We start from the raw sequence: 17,264 nt of genomic DNA on the forward strand, positions 1-17,264 counted from the left end.
CACCCGTTTTCACTTTATAATACTATTTACATATTTACGGGCCTTATTTATTACACTGAGCGTCAGAATATCGCATCTATGTACACTCGCTAGGAATGTTTCGACTTAGAATATATTTATGTACTTAGATAATAATTTTCCACTTACAATACACCCGTTTCCACTTTATACTACTACAGTAATCCCGCATTTTTTGCGGATTTTTTGTCTACGGTTTTGCCCTCTCGCGGATTTTCTTAGCATTAATAAGTTCAACTAAAATATCCTTGAATATAGAGAAAACAAAAAATTTGAAATTCCCGCAGCTTCCAATTGTAGCGCGGTAAACTCTCGCCACCCTCTGTCCCTTTCCCGCGGCCCCTCTGCCAGTGTTACCATATGTAGCATAATTTTATTCTTTTAGCATAATTTTGATCAAATTTTCGAGTCTGGAATATTTTTTAGCATATTAGAAGTTTTAGAATCATTCTAGCATAATTTAGAATGGAATGGAATATTTTTGGAATAATTTTATAAAAGCTACAAATGAGAGAGAGAGGGAGAGAGAGAGAGAGAGAGAGAGATAAGGTAAGATGATGTTTGAATAGTTGGTTACTTTCAGTTTGGGCTTGGTTGGGTTGGATTAGGTTAGGTTAGGTTAGGTTGGATTAGGTTAGGTTAGGTTAGGTTTTAGGTTAGGTTAGGTTCGGTTAGGTTAGGTTAGGATAAGTTTGAGCTTTGTATTTTACCCATGAAACCTAGGTTTTTCCGATGGATTTTGGTATGATTCATTCGAGTTTCAGCTTCATTTCAGTCGGAAATGACCATTTTCTGTGTTTCCCCCACTCTCTATAACCGCCGATTCCCCCAAACTCCCCCATTATTGCAGGGGGATGGGGGGGGGTCAATCTCAAAATCTGGTTATTTCCGACGGAAATGATGCTCAAAATCGAATGAATCACATCAAAATCCATCAGAAAAACGTAAGTTTCGTGGGAAAAAGCAGTATGGGCAGAAAACCGATATTTATCCTCTTACTGTATGTAGGTTCATTTTAATATTTTCATAGTAAACAATACATAATTAATATGTAGCACGAATATGTACAGAACTTTATCATTTAGCTTCAAGTTAGCATAATTCATTTTATACTTGGAACAAATTTGCTCAATCTAGCATAATTTTTTCATTGCCCTAGCATAATTTCGTTGTTTGGGTATGGCAACACTGCTCTCTGCCCCGCATAATCCTCAGTCCACGCCTGACTGCCTCACGTGTATGTTGTTCTTGTAACTGCACTATGATATGAGCCTCTTGCCTTCCACTTGCTTTCCACATGGCCCCAGGACGTAAGCCAGCCTCACCAAAGGCTAATAATACAATAAGAAAGAACTCCAAAGTGACAAAACGATCAAGAAAATTTATGACCTTAGCAGAGAAAATTGTGTTATTCGACAAGCTAAGAAACGATCGTGCGAGTGTGTGCTATCACCAGTTGATGCATCTTTTTATTTTGTACTGTTTTGTGAATAAATGTGTAGATAACTGTGTATTACAGTACGGTGTTTACGTTTTTCCTTCATAATGGAGTATGTGCTTTCAATCTTGTAAGAAGGTATTTCGGGATGAGTATGGAGGTTTCGGGACAAATCGCAGTCACAACAAACACAAAACAATTCGCCTTCATTAATGAAGATAGCTATGGGTGATGCTAGAATATAATTCAAAGGCAACTACAGCAAGGAAGAAACAAGTTAATTATTGACTAAAGGAGCAACTAATAAATAATATCCAGAACCTACGCTACTGAACATAAACTTTGCTGGATCCCCTTGAAATTTAGTTATTAAACTATTGATTAATTAATAAGTATATTGATAAAAGTATTGATTAGTATATTTATAGAATGGCGGGGAATCGTCCAGGGTGCGAATTGTTCTGAAGGGGAATCGTCTATGTTTTGACGGGGAATTGTCTGACGGCGAATTGTCTCGCAATCAGTATGGACATGGACTGTGTGATGGGCAGCATGGTGGACACAAGTGTAAGATTCAATTGTTAATAGAGTATTCGCGGAATTGACTTTTCGCGGGGGTTACAAGAACGTAACTACCGCGAAATATGCGGGATTACTGTATTTACATATTTACGGGCCTTATAATTACACTGAGCGTCTGTATGTCGCATTTTTTCCTGAGTATGAGCGTCATATCGCATTCACACCATATTAATACTGCATCAAGGTGTGATATTCACTGAAACAAGGGTCAATGCAGAGACCCACGTTACACTCAACGCACTCATAGCGGGTGTCTTTTCTCTTAGTGGGTCTCACACGGGAATTACCACACACGACACCTGCATTGGGGCCTTGGTCTATTTGGCTGGGGAGGTATAGGAGTGGGAAAATGGCGGGCAAAAATTCTCAGGGGAGTCTGGGCAGTAGCGGTAGTGCGTGTGCGTTGTTGGGTCCTCTCGACCGCATACTGGGCTATAATCTCACGGCCAAGCTCCCTCAAACCCTTCAAAGGTTTCCTGCACTCCTGTTGTCATGGCGTGCAGGTGGTGGCAATTGAGGGCAGTTATATCGGGCAGATGAATGAAGTGCTTCTTGTACTACTTCATTGTGGTCCTGCCACACTCGACAGAGGATAACATGGAGTCAGACTGGTCCATCAGCCACATGTTGATGTTATAATCCAGCACACACTCGGGTTTCCAGATGTGCACCTCCTCTCGCTACAGTAATCCACGGACTTTGTACGGTGCATCAATGGGCAGTGAACCATGGACAAGAGGCAGACTTCTCTGTTGTGGTTCCACACTGTAGCTAGGATGTTGTTAGCCTTGAAGAAGACCACTAATTTTTTTCTAGTTTCCACCCCACCTTGACCATGTGACGCCGATTCACCTTGACGGTACCACAGAGTCCCATGTCATGCATGTGTATATAACAAGCGAGAAGAGGGCTAGTGTACCAGTTATCCATGTAGAGGACATGACCATGATGAAGGTACTCTTCAATCATTGTCTTTACCAATGCTCCAGACAGTCCAATACTCTGATATTCTATTATGTCTGTCTGTGCACCGGTGTACAAGACTATGTCTTGCACATAACCAGTCCTACAATCACACATAACAAAGATCTTGAACCCAAAACGGTGCCTTTTGCTGGGTATATACTGGCAAAAAGAAATATTGTCTCTCCACAACATGAGACTCTCATCTATGACAAGGTCTCTATAGGGATAAAATGAGGAACAGAATGTTTGCCGTAGGTAAGCAAAAACCAACCTAATTCGCCTAATCTTATCAGTGTCATTTGCATTGGCAAAATCATCAGCATCGTAAAAGTGGAGGCGGCTTAGAATTTGCTGATATCGATTACGGCTCATGATCTTGCCAAATACAGGTGTCTGCATGATAGGGTCCGTTGTCCAGTATGCCGGAATTCTGTTTTTACATAAAATACCCATAAAGAGTACCAAGGCAAAAAATACAAACATCTCTGCCAGGGAGACAGGGTAATCGTAAATGATCAAATGCTGGCTCCTTGTGCCCAGTCGTTCACTCTCACGGCGCTGGCTACTAGCAAAACGGTTGGTTTGTTCCACAATCTGCTCCACAAAACCCTCACTGAAGAACAGGTGGAAAAAATCCAGCCTGGTGGAGCAACAGTGAATCCCAGGAGCCGTGCAGCAGCGCGCCCCTGCTCAGTGAAGGGGTGAATGATTGGAGAGAAATCACTGCCATCTTCCCAATTCCAACTCACATTAGCCTCGCCCCCATCGTCGCCTTCGTCAGGGTGGGGAGGAGAAGTGCAGAGGGCTTCCCCACTCACACTCCTCTTCCCTCAGCCTTTGCCCATCCCCTTTCCCTTACCCTTACGGCCTTGGGGAACATCAGGGGGCTGTGGAGAGTAAGTCTGGGAATATTGGGGAGCATAAGACGTGCCGGGGAGTGGCTCCATCTCATCTCACCGCTCCATCACCACACCACGTGATTCACCACGCACCCTCACTGCCCCACGTGATACGCACCGCTGCCTCGCACCACCACATGAGAGTGATGACTCACTCCCGCCACTCTCACTTTCAGTGACCGCCCCTACACTTTCAATTTCACTCCCCACTCCCTCCACGCTACTTCTGCCCTCCCCAAATAAAACACTAGGCCCATACCTCATAGAACGGTGTGCTGTGCGCTCGGGGCCGCGATGAGTGATGATCTCATGGCCGTACCACGTGGCAGCACGTCCCACGGCTCCGTCCTCGTCCTCGGTTTCGGCCTCCACATCACGTAGGGGCTGCAGAGAGGTGATTGGATGATGTTTTGTTGCAGGCTGGCCCACTCTCATGGCACGATAAGTGACGTAGCGCTGCTTCCTCGGGGACAGGACCTCCTCATCACTGCTGCTACTTGCCTCTTCCTCTGGTTGTACATAATCCTTGTCTGCCATCTCATCATCAAGGGGTGAATCACTGTTGCCTGTGAAGGCATCCAGGGCTGCTTGAATTTGCTCCTCTGAGAGACCTCTGTGCGCCATGTCTGACCTGGGTCACTGCTAACAGGTGAGTGACCGAGCCGAGGTTGAGTGCAGGTCTCGCGGGGTCACCGAGTGTCCCCGCGGGGTCACCGAGTGTCCCCGCCCAGTGGCAGGTAAGGGAAGGTCTCCCGACCCTGCGTACCCAAAATCAAGCGTGAGATTTGAAAATTGTGCAAATTATGAACCTTGCAATAGACGAGTTTCCGGTCAAAATTTTTTTGAAGTTAGATACTTCTATGGGTAAAAGATACACAGAAAATAACTATGTCAACTATTATTTCCAAAAGAAATGTGCAGAAACATGAAAAAATAATAGATAAAGTAGCCGAAAAATCACGTGACTCTGAAACAGCCTGTGATTGGCCGTGACGTCACTACTTACATTGAGGCAGCATAGTCTGCTTTGTTTACGTTTAGCCAGCATACACTGTGTTTATTTCTGACCTCTAAGAATGTCCAGTGACAGAGGAATAATTGCTAATGTTTCGTTCCAATGTGTAAGTGCACTGACAAAAGCACAGCAGGGAAATTATTCCTCTGTATACCATCCAATAACAATAAACGAAAACAGTGGTGGCTGGCTGCTCGTTGGAAGTTCCCAGTGCTGGAATGCAGTCTTTACTGTTGTGAAAATATTATATTCTTCACCATATAAGTTCATGCATACCTAATTATCTGAAATTCAGTAAAAAAAACTATGCTTAATTTAACTATTAATAGAATATTATGAGTCAGAGCGAAAACGTTCTAAGGTTAGCGGGTATTTCTACTTTAGATCACCAACATGCCTTGACAGACTTATATTTTGCACAGATACTGATTTAAAGTGCAAATAAATGCACTTGTATGTTAAATTAATATTTATACAAAGCAGATGTCTGCCAAGGAAAGCTGTTGAGCTAAAAGAGAAACACTTCCGCTAATTTTAGTGCGTTTTCGCTGTGAATCCGGATTTTTTAAAAGGTAAAATTAAATACAAAAATTTGACTAGATTTTGGATAATTAGGTGAGTATGAACCTCTATGGTAATAAAATCTATAATACCAATTAAAACGTGCCAATTAATTCAGTGTTGATTTGGTAAATGACCGCCGATTCGGTATTTCATCACACTCCCCTGAAGTATTGTACTGTAGTTCAGGGTCACTGAAACTGTTTTTTCCAGAAAACTAATAATGAAGTTATCAAATATAAATATGAGCATAATACTATTATAAACTTATACAACTGATTCTGTACGGCATACATTTAACACTTTCCACCTCATGAGGTACGAGCACCGCTCGGGTATGGTGTAGCTGTACGCTACATCTGGTCGATTTCACCACAATTTACTTACCTAACAGGTACCATCCATTTACACCATGAAAAGTATTCCTTCACAACATACCTGAAGGGGATAGTTCGGATCTACGTTGGCCATGCAGGTACAACTATCATATCTTACTGGTAAAGTATTGTGTGATGGATTGGAGCGTCGTCTACAGTGTGAATGCTGACGTCATCGCCAACATGGCGGCTCCTTCCCTCCAGCCACAAAGAATTAACCCGCGCCGTCCCGGCGACGGGAATTAACGCGGCAACATTGCAAGGTCCCTAATTTGCACAATTTTCAATTTTTGCAAGTGATTTCGTGAGTGATTTTTGGCACATATACACGGGACACCTTCCTCTATTCCTCTACAAGATGCCAAGCAGGAACAATGCCTTACACCGCATAACCTCTCCCCCCCCCCCCGCACGCCATTGTCTCGGCAATTCACCTGTTACCAGTGACCTGGCCAATAAAGACATTCAGGGCCAGAGTGATTCCCCAATCGATGACAATGTGGAGGACAATGCTTACACAGCATTAGAGGAAGAAAGAGTCAGAAATGATGATCAGGTAATGTGGGAAAAAAAAGGTCATGAATGGTGATGAGTTAGTGAGTGAAACAATGCTTATAATGCCTATATTACTGTTTGAAAACCAATATACTCTTGTACTACATATAAATTCGTACCAAATAAATAAATCAATACTGTTTATGAGTGGATAAAATAGTTACCCTCCCATAGAACTCGTTTTCTTTGGTGCCAGCCTGTTAGAAAACCCAGTCAGGTAAGGACTTGTACCTAAATCGGGTATTTTAAACCTCAGGTGAGTGATTTCTCTATGAATTTTTGATGTTTCTCACCAAAAGCGGATGTTTGAGCCATAAAAAAAAGGGTCCAAAAACGTCGGGATGGGGCGGGTTAAAGTTATCACGTCTCGTTCAGTGCAAATGATAAATTAAATTAAAAGATACATTTACCGTAAGATTTTAAGTACAAGGCAGAGTGCACTGGCCATGTTTACCCAGAACCGGCAACACGTCTATTGCGCGACGTACCAGTATGTCGACGGGACTGGCTGTTACAAAACATTGTGACGTACCCATACGTCGACAGGACGCCTCGGGTTAAGAATTTTTTCTGAACAGTTTTCCAGTCACCACAAATTCAAATTTTTTCACTTCTGAAATGATACTGGAGAGAACTTAAAACTATTTACCCCATTCATCAAACTTGTTTTTCTTCACTCCTTAATGAATTAAACAGTGTCAGATGACATCAACTGAGTCAACCGTTTACCACATTAAGCACACTAGAAACTCTTCCCTACACAATGACGTAATAGGTGTCTGATGAGACTGCTTCTCTGACAAAACTGTTTACCACACTCATCACACTTGAAATTCTTCACTCCTGAATGAATTAAAAGGTGTTTAGTGAGATTACGCTTCACTGCAAATTGTTTACCACATTCATCACACTTGAAATTCTTCACTCCTGAATGAATTAAAAGGTGTTGAGTGAGATTCCTCTTCATTGCAAATTGTTTACCACATTCATCACACTTGAAATTCTTCACTCCTGAATGAATTAATAGGTGCCGTGTGAGATCACCCTTCTCTGTAAATTGTTTACCACATTCATCACACTTGAAATTCTTCACTCCTGAATGAATTAATAGGTGTTGAGTGAGATAACCCTTCTGTGCAAATAGTTTACCACATTCGTCACACTTGAAATTCTTCACTCCTGAATGAATTAACAGGTGTTTGTTGAGAGTATCTTTCCGTGTAAATTGTTTACCACATTCATCACACTTGAAATTCTTCACTCCTGAATGAATTAATAGGTGTTTGGTGAGATGACACTTCTGTGCATATTGTTTACCACATTCATCACACTTGAAATTCTTCACTCCTGAATGAATTAATAGGTGTTTGGTGAGACTACCTTTCTGTGTAAATTGTTTACCACATTCATCACACTTGAAATTCTTCACTCCTGAATGAATTAATAGGTGCTGAGTGAGACTACCTTTCTGTGTAAATTGTTTACCACATTCATCACACTTGAAATTCTTCACTCCTGAATGAATTAATAGGTGCCGAGTGAGATGACCCTTCTCTGTAAATTGTTTACCACATTCATCACACTTGAAATTCTTCACTCCTGAATGAATTAATAGGTGCTGAGTGAGATGACCCTTCTCTGTAAATTGTTTACCACATTCATCACACTTGAAATTCTTCACTCCTGAATGAATTAATAGGTGCTGAGTGAGATGACCCTTCTCTGTAAATTGTTTACCACATTCATCACACTTGAAATTCTTCACTCCTGAATGAATTAATAGGTGTTTTTTAAGAGTACCTTTCTGTGCAAATAGTTTACCACATTCGTCACACTTGAAATTCTTCACTCCTGAATGAATTAAAAGGTTTTGAGTGAGATCTTGCTTATGTGTAAATTGTTTACCACATTCATCACACTTGAAATTCTTCACTCCTGAATGAATTAATAGGTGCTGAGTGAGATGACCCTTCCGTGTAAATCGTTTATCACATTCATCACACTTGAAATTCTTCGCTCCTGATTGAATTACAGTAATCACTCCAATATCCGGATCAATAGAGCCATCGGTAGGTTCGGATATTGGTTTTGTCCGGATATTGGGCCCCAGCTTATGGACTTGTACTTACGGACCCTAACACAGAGAAACACCTATACAACTCCCTCCGGACATGCATAGCACCTATTTAACACCCAAATCACACCAATAAGGCACATAAATGACTGAAATAAATGCAATAGACACATAAAATGTGGGTTTAGAAGTATGTTCATACATTAATAAACATTCTGGTACTTATGGACTCTAACCGAACCTAACCTAACCGAACCTAACCGAACTCTGAAAAACACATTCCTACTGCACATGCATGAGGTAAGTTTAGTATGGAAAGAAGTACAGTATGACACTTTCTGGTAAGTATAGTATGGGAAAAAAATACAATATGAAACATTCTGGTAAATATAGTATGGAAAATAGTACAACATGAAACATTTTGGCTACTTACAGCAAGTCCCTGGCCACCTCGATGAATAACCGCCTCCTCTCGGACTCTGACAGTAAGAAAGATTTCCTGAAGCACTTGCACTACACTCTTCCTGAAGTCTTGCACTGAACTTAGTCACTAACACACAGAAGTCCGTTCTTTTCACAGTGTTCACTTTAGTCCAAATAATGTTCCATTAAATTTAAGTGTTGCACATTAACTTTTCCCAAGTTTTTTTAAGTTTCCAAAGCCAAAACAAAGAAGGTTAGTTACGTTAAATTTCTTTTCTACTTAGTCTTTTCTCCCAACTTGAAAACCTTAACACAACACACCGTTTTTTTCACTGCACAACACTCAAAATTCCCGTGTGGTCTAGTGGAGAAGTTCTTGCTGTTTATTCACTGTCAGAGCCCGAGAGTATCACTGGCAGGCGTCCAAGGGGTGCATCGGTGGGTAGTGGTGATGGCGCACCGACTACAGAAGACTCTGAAGACAGCCGCAAACTCACGTCGAGCGGTGACTCCACTGTAGCTGATGTGCTGGGCTGTGGCTCGGAGCATGAGGGCCTGTCTTGGGGAGGCAACGGAGTGGAACCAGGGCTTGGCACAGCGGGGGTCACGGGCCTGAAAAAACTGTCAATCGTTGACTGACGCAAGGACCGACGATTCTGGCGATTGATGATGCGCTGCCGGAAAGCACGCACTTCCTCCACGAGTCCCAAGGGCCCCATCTCCCTGTCGCAGTCCGGGTGTTCCAGGTAGTCTAGGACAGAACTCTAGATGTTCCCGGAGTGCGCTCAGCTTGGGGATGGCTGGAGTAGTGTCCTGCTGGGCGGAGTCTGCATCATCATCGCCTTCGTCGTCGGAATCTTCAAGTTCGGGACTGACACCAGCAACCGAAGACGCGATCTCGATATCAGACAACGTCTGATACCCAGGATCGCCCTCGTCGTCGTCCAACCACTCACGAACATCGTCCACATCAACATCGTCGCCGTGCGTACGTAGCCGTGCATGGAAGTCATCCACGTCAAACCCTAGGAAATCGTACTCCACATCTGTTCCGAGAAGCAGACGAGACCAACCATTTTCAAGAGTTTTCACAGGGACTTCCTTCCATGCACTAGCCCAGTTGTACAGCGCAGACTTGATGTTGTAGCGGCGAAAGGTTTTCCAAAGTCCGCTTGCCTCGAGTGTCACGTCCTTCCCTGCGCTCGTCCTCGTCCTCGAGAACCACCATCACCTCGTCCAGGAACTTCCGACGGTACAGGCGCTTTGTTGCCACGATCACTCCTTGGTCCATTGGTTGAATGAGAGCAGTCGTATTAGGTGGCAGAAACATGCACCTAATACGGCCATTCTCAGCAACCAAGTCCTTGTCGCACGGGTGGGCAGGTGCATTGTCGAGGAGAAGGAGAGCCTTTACCTGGTCGCGAGGAATTCCCAGTGTCTTCGTCTGGTAATGTATGACCTCCTTGACGAAGTGATGGTGAAACCAGTCTTTGAAAATCACAGCTGTGAACCATGCTTTCAAAGAATGGTACCATACGACAGGAAGGACATCCATCACCCCACGAAGGCACCGAGGCTGCTTTGCACGGCCAACAATAACGGGCTTAAGCCGGTGCATGCCGTTAGCATTGGCACAACACAAAGCAGATATCCGTTCCTTAGAAAGCTTGCGGCCAGGTACACGCTTCTCCGTCTCATCGGCGAGAGTGTTCGTTGGCACCGAGCGATAGAATAGGCCAGTTTCGTCAGCGTTATAGACTTGACCGAGAGTGAGGCCCTCCCCTGTCGATCAAGCCTTTCACCTTGTGCCGAAACTCGTCCACTCCATCCTCGTTAGCGTCCAATGCTTCGCCATGTGCTTTACGGTTAGTAAGGCCATGTCGCAACTTGAACGCGAAGAGCCAACCCTCGGATGCCTTGAAGTCTAGGGCGTCGTGAAGCCTTGCAAACTTCTCAGCAGCAGCCTTCAGCTCCGTTCCACGTACCATCACACCAGCTGCACGTTGCTGTCGATACCAAATCAACGTGGAGCGGTCGATCTCTGCATACTTGGGAGTAAACATAACCTTCCTCTCCACGTTGCGTTTGCTTCTCGACGAGAAGTCAGCCGTGTACTGCATGAGCTTGTCTCGGGAACGCTTGATATCAAACAAAGTCGACCGGGCCAGGTTGAACTCGCGGAGAATGCGAGAGGAAGACCAACCCGCATCAACCTTCTCCAATATCTCCCGTTTCTTCTCCAGAGTCAACACCACTCTCTTCCTTTTCTCAGGAGGCGGGGCCATCATCACACACACTAAGAGTAGGGCAGAGAGCAGCAGGAGGCCTTGCAGCAAGTACGGCACCACCACAAAAGCGAGCACGTGGGCAGCCATTACGAAGAGCGCAGGTCCAGTCGCGGTGAGAGACAGGCGGGAAGTGGGGAGGATGCAGCGGCGCTCTATCGGACGTCGGAGGAATGACGAACCAAAACAATGCTCTCACGCGGCGCGCGCGGCAAGTTCAAATTACGGACGGCAAAAAATCGTTTTTTTTTCCAATTTTTTTGGATTTTCGGACCATTTTGGGAATGTTTGATCCCAGGACGATAAGGTTCGGTTAGTGGGGATGTTCGGTTATTGGGCGTCCGGATATTAGAGTGATTACTGTAATAGGTTCTGAGTGAGATGACTCTTATGTGTAAATCGTTTATCACATTCATCACACTTGAAATTCTTCGCTCGTGAATGAATTAATAGGTGTTGAGTGAGATCACGCTCCTCTCTAAATTGTTTGCCACATTCATCACACTTGAAATTCTTCACTCCTGAATGAATTAATAGGTGTCTGGTGAGGCTATTCTTCTGTGTAAATCGTTTATCACATTCATCACACTTGAAATTCTTCACTCCTGAATGAATAACTGCATGTTGGGTAAGACTGTTCTTAAAAGGAAATGCTTTACCACACTCTAAACATCTGAACTGCTCAACTTCAGCTAAGGACACTGTGTCCAGGACAGTCTCATTGTCACTGAGGAATATTTTGTCACCCACCTCACACTCTGACTGTTCTTCCTTTACCACCTCCAATATTTTGTCACCCACCTCACACTCTGACTGTTCTTCCTTTACCACCTCCAATATTTTGTCACCCACCTCACACTCTGATGCTACATCTGGTTCTTCCTTTACCACCTCCAATATTTTGCCACCCACCTCACACTCTGACTGTACATCTGGTTCTTCCTTTACCACCTCCAATATTTTGTAACTCACCTCACACTCTGACTGTACATTTGGTTCTTCCTTTACCACCTCCAATATTTTGTCACCCACCTCACACTCTGACTGTTCTTCCTTTACCACCTCCATTATTTTGTCACAAACCTCACACTCTGGCTGTACATCTGGTTCTTCCTTTACCACCTCCAATATTTTGTAACTCACCTCACATTCTAACTTTACATTTGGTTCTTCCTTTACCACCTCCATTATATCATTCCTTCCACCTCTCTCAACATCCACTATACTTCAGTTACTCTACCTTGGTGTTAATCTTACTGTCTACCACCAACAGGATGACTTACCCTCATTGTACCCATGCTCAGTCATCAGATGCTCCCATTACAATGAACAGTGTCAAAAATTCATCACTATTACTGGATAATAATAGTAAATATATAAAATGGATAAAATTTCAACACATAAAAAATGGATAAAATTTCAACACAGACTATTATTCCTTCAACCCTTTGGCCACGACCTATCATTTCTCGGTCATTCCCCTGGTTGCGGCCTAAGTCCCTAAAAAATTGTGCTAATTATATTGTTACTTTTCCAATGGGAAATGACTGTGAAGTTCTAATTTTTTTAGTGTGATAATGGTAAAAAATGCACATTTCTCTACGAAAAAACTTTAAGGCCATAAGAAAAAATGCAAAAATTAATTTTTGCAATTGTGTGATTTTGCAATAATGAGGGAATTATTTATGGCACATACAGAGAAATCAAAACTAATCATATTTGTACAAGAACATTGTAAGCAACGTTGGGTCTGGTTAGTACTTGGATGGGTGACCGCCGGGGAACACTAGATGCTGTTGGCATCCCTACGTGTCAAGTGGGGTTGGTGGAGGATTAGTGCCCCTCCCTGTAAAACAATTAACTCTAAGCCCTTGGCCACCCCGTTTGGGATACATGGCGTCTGGCAATGGATGAATGAATGAAACATTGTAATTTTCTGAGAAAAAAATGAAAAAATAATTAATTTGTGCTATTCTCTAATTTTGTTATAATGACAAGATATTTACTTCAAACAAGGTTTTTCACTTGTATATATACACTAGACACATGTATACTGTTTGTTGGCACATAAAAGAAATCAAAACCTACTGTATTTAGAGAAAAACAACAGACGTGTAGATGGAAATGTGTTTTTTTCGGCTGTGGACTGTGGTTGCCTGACTTGCCACAAAGAATAATTGGTAGGGCGACCACAGTCACCTAACACGGCCAAAGGATTAAATATTGCTAACACGTGAATGTTTCTGAACCGTAACTTTAAACATACAGGCCATCACTGCTGAGTCAAGCTGTCAATTCAGGCATATTACCACCATCTTCCTTACTTCAAATGCTGTTACCCATTGTGTCTGCCGTAAAAGATACTGCAAAGGATAACACACCAGGTATATAATCCAAATCAGCTTTGTGAAAAAAAAAAAATCTTCCACAGGACACTACATGGATAATAACCCATAATTTGTTGGCTGAGGTACCTCTTGTTGGATGTGCTAACACAACATAAGATGTGCCCTCAGTCCTGTTTTGTACTTATCATCCATTACTCAGGCAGTGACGACAGTGTTTATGACTGTTTTACTGCTCTGACTCCAGCTGTGAACCTGGAACAACAGCCGCCATTAGACCAGCATTTCCATGAAGTTAATTACATGGTCCAGTGAACCCTAATTTTGCATGGAGCTCATTTATACTGACAAAAAAGAAAAAAAAATGTTCAGGTTCATTTTAATGGTTATTCAATTTGCAAAGCAATAAAAGACATATAGAAATGTATATTAAAACAGCTAAAGAAAAAATACTGTGTCTTTGTCTTACTAGAGGCTTGTTTGCAAATCTGTGTACAACATGAACTTTTATAAACAAAAAATATAATTTAACATTTAATATCACTTTACTGTTTCATTCATGACCAATACATCTTTAACCCTTAAAATGTCTAATCATCAAGTAACTACTATATTACTTTTGGAATGCATTCTGAACTTCCTACCACCTCGTTATTGTGCATCAGAGACATGGATAGCATCAACTGTGGCACAGTTTGACAGTAAGCCACACTATACTGGAATCACTCCTGTATTGAAGATAACAAAAACTTTAAAGAGTCAAAAGAGGAATCTTTGGGAATATTTATAATTCAATTTTCCCCAATACCAAAACAAGGGGGATTCTTAAGCTTTTTTTTTCTGTGCAGATTTCACTTACACAATGCATGGTACAACCTAGGAATACATTATAGCCATGCAAAACAATGGTTTACAGTACAACACTTTATAAAGGCAGAGGCGGAAACATAAACATGAAGATTTGAGTCCTGGCACAGTCATTACCTTTTAGCAGGGGTCAACATCAGCTCCTCAGATGAACTGACTGCAAGCTGCCTTGTGCATGTCCAGTTGCCCTCTCACCACACACCTGAATCACAGATCACTTCATTACATACACAACGGTAGACTATCTAGTGGGCAAGTACTTCATGGTACATCAATGCAACTATGTAATACTTTTATAAGTCATTGATCTGGAATCAACAGATTAATGTGTACATCCTGAGGAAATACAGAAACCAGTAAAGCTTAAATGTGAAGCATTTCTAAAAAAAAGATACATACAGCAATTGTAATTACATAATTTAAACAATGACTAAAATTATGAGGTGGTGGCAACAATCATCCACTCACTTGATGTATGGTAGTACTGAACTTCTCCCTTCCCCTTTCTCACTTTATTTCCGTCTGCCTTCCTCTCATCTTACCTCTCCCTTCCCTTTCTGATACTTTTTATGACTCTTCTTTCCATATCAGGTGGCTCAATGCTCAGTAGGGTAGGTTCATTATAAAACTACTATCTTGGACAAGTAGAGATAGTTAGGACTCAGTATTATGATGTCTGACGAGAAGTTTTAGATCCATCACTTGTATAGTTTTTTGAGGAAATCGATCTAAAGACAAATACAAATATCAGTGACCCATTGAATTTTTTCACAATTTTACTCTGACTTTCGTTTGTATGAAGGCATAGTATATGTGCATTCACTGAGCCTGACTTTTGTCATGTTGCAGGTATGTTACGTTGTGATACACTTCTTGAAAATGGGAAGAACTCACAATTCTGCAGTGTCAACTTGGACTGGTACAGCCAAAAAGTTCTGCAGTCACCTTTCGCCACTGGATAAAACCGAACCACCTACACTCTGCCAAGTAATACAGTATTGCTATTATCTGCAGAACAGTCATCCCCATGTAAAAGATTACACTACTGCTAAGATGATAGCAAAGGATGTCATCGACATCTGGGGGGCAGTCAACCCATGGCTTACCCTGCATGGAGAGTATTACCTGGTGAAAATGGTCCACAGAGCGTGCTTCAAGAAAGCAAAGGCCATCAACAGGAAATCTCTTCCTACAGTTCAGGAACAGAAACTGAAAGCAAAGTTAGATAAGCTTTTTGATATTTCCACCTGTATATGTGAATTGCCTGTCCGTAACTGTGATGACAAATCTGTGAAGTGCAGCAAAGAAAACTGTCAAGTCCAGCATATTGTCTGCACTTGTCCTCCTAGAAAGGTGAATATTTTCTCTGGTTTATAATTGGTTCTATGTGTGCATTATTCAGCTGAATCCCATTGGGCATGCAATATAATGCACATATTTCTTCTTTCTGGTTCCTATACAGGACAGGCAATACCCAGATGATCAGAGAGCTAAAGTGAGGACCAAAGGCTCTTTCCAGTTGGGCCCTGTTGATAGAGCCGACTCAAGGAGATGCCAAAAAATGGCAGCTGATGTCGAAAGACTCAAGAGACAGGCTGAAAAGCACAGGGAAGCTGATGTGGTAGCTTCTACGACCACGTCTGCCCATGTTCTCAAAAGTGATACGGAAGCATTAGGACATGGAAAAAATATGAATAACATATTCATTCATCATTCATTCATTGCCAGACGCCATGTATCCCAAACGGGGTGGCCAAGGGCTTGGAGTTAATTGTTTTACAGGGAGGGGCACTAATCCTCCACATATATTTTCCAATAAACATGTGACGTATTTCATACTTCCACCCACTTAATGTAGTGGTTTTGTCTTTATGGCAGCTCTACACTGAGTGGCAAGCTAAATGATTTCCTGTAAACCAGGAAAGCATTTACAATGCTTGGTGGTAACCTTATAACCAATCAACACGTGTTCCCTACATGACAATAAGTGGGTCGGCAGAGGGTTAGTGCCCCTCCCCGGAAAACAATCAGCTAAAAATACAAACAAGAAGCCTCAGACCAGGACTGACCAAAAGGTGATGACTAAGGACCGAACAAAGGACATGGTACGGTTAGCTACTTGGAATGTAAGGGGTGTAAATGATGAGGTGAAAGAGAGATTGTCTAGGTGCTTGTGGGAGCAAAAGTGGATGTATGTGGAGTAACTGAAACTAAATGGCAAGGTGAGAGTGTGAAAGAATGGGAGTCTCGTTGGGGAATATGTGCGGGAGTAGGTGAGAATGAGAGAGCAAAAGGAGGAGTGTGTATTGGTGTAAGTAACAGATGGAAGGAGAATATAAGAAAGTATGGATCAGTTGGCTTTAGGGTTGTGTGGGCAAGACTGAGAGTTGGACTAAAAATGTGGACGATTGTGTGCATGTATGCGCCAACGCAAGATCGTGCAAGGAGCGAGAGAGAGGAGTTCTGGACAAACATGGATGCATACTTGGAAAAGTTTGAAAGGAATGAGAAAGTGTTTTTGATTGGAGATACAAATGGAAAAGTAGGGAATGTTATGGTGGATGGAGTGGTTGGTGAGTGGGGTGTGCCTGCAGAGATGGATGAGAATGGCAGTGCTTTAGTGGACATTTGTGCTGTGAGGGGGCTGGTGAGAGTCAATACCCTCTTCAGGCACAAAATGATCCATAGGTACATGTGGCAAGTGATAAGAAGGGTGAGTGGTGAACTGAAAGAACGGAAGGCGATGACTGGTTACATGTGTTTGGATGAAAGGATGAGGTGTGTAATGGATGCAAGAGTATACAGAAGCTGGGGGAGTGGACTTTCTGAGCACAGCATTAAGGTCCAAGGGAAATGGAG

The 17,264-nt window shown here is 42.5% G+C and overlaps 1 protein-coding gene across 1 annotated transcript; it reads right to left on the reverse strand.

Annotated features, from left to right (window-relative positions):
- Nucleotides 1–2,595: 2,595 nt before the first annotated feature.
- On the reverse strand, nt 2,596–12,501 carry LOC145410553 (uncharacterized). Its single transcript, XM_080280672.1, has 5 exons — nt 12,477–12,501; nt 7,225–8,430; nt 4,551–4,661; nt 4,243–4,469; nt 2,596–2,718 (listed from the first exon to the last, which is right to left on the reverse strand). Exons 1-5 carry the CDS (start codon nt 12,499–12,501, stop codon nt 2,596–2,598), a joined length of 1,692 nt encoding a protein of 563 aa, XP_080136798.1.
- Nucleotides 12,502–17,264: the final 4,763 nt, after the last annotated feature.

This window comes from Coenobita brevimanus, chromosome 86, assembly GCF_032717465.1.
Source record: "Coenobita brevimanus isolate Jiangsu-jjx chromosome 86, ASM3271746v2, whole genome shotgun sequence".
Lineage (NCBI taxonomy): Eukaryota > Metazoa > Arthropoda > Malacostraca > Decapoda > Coenobitidae > Coenobita > Coenobita brevimanus.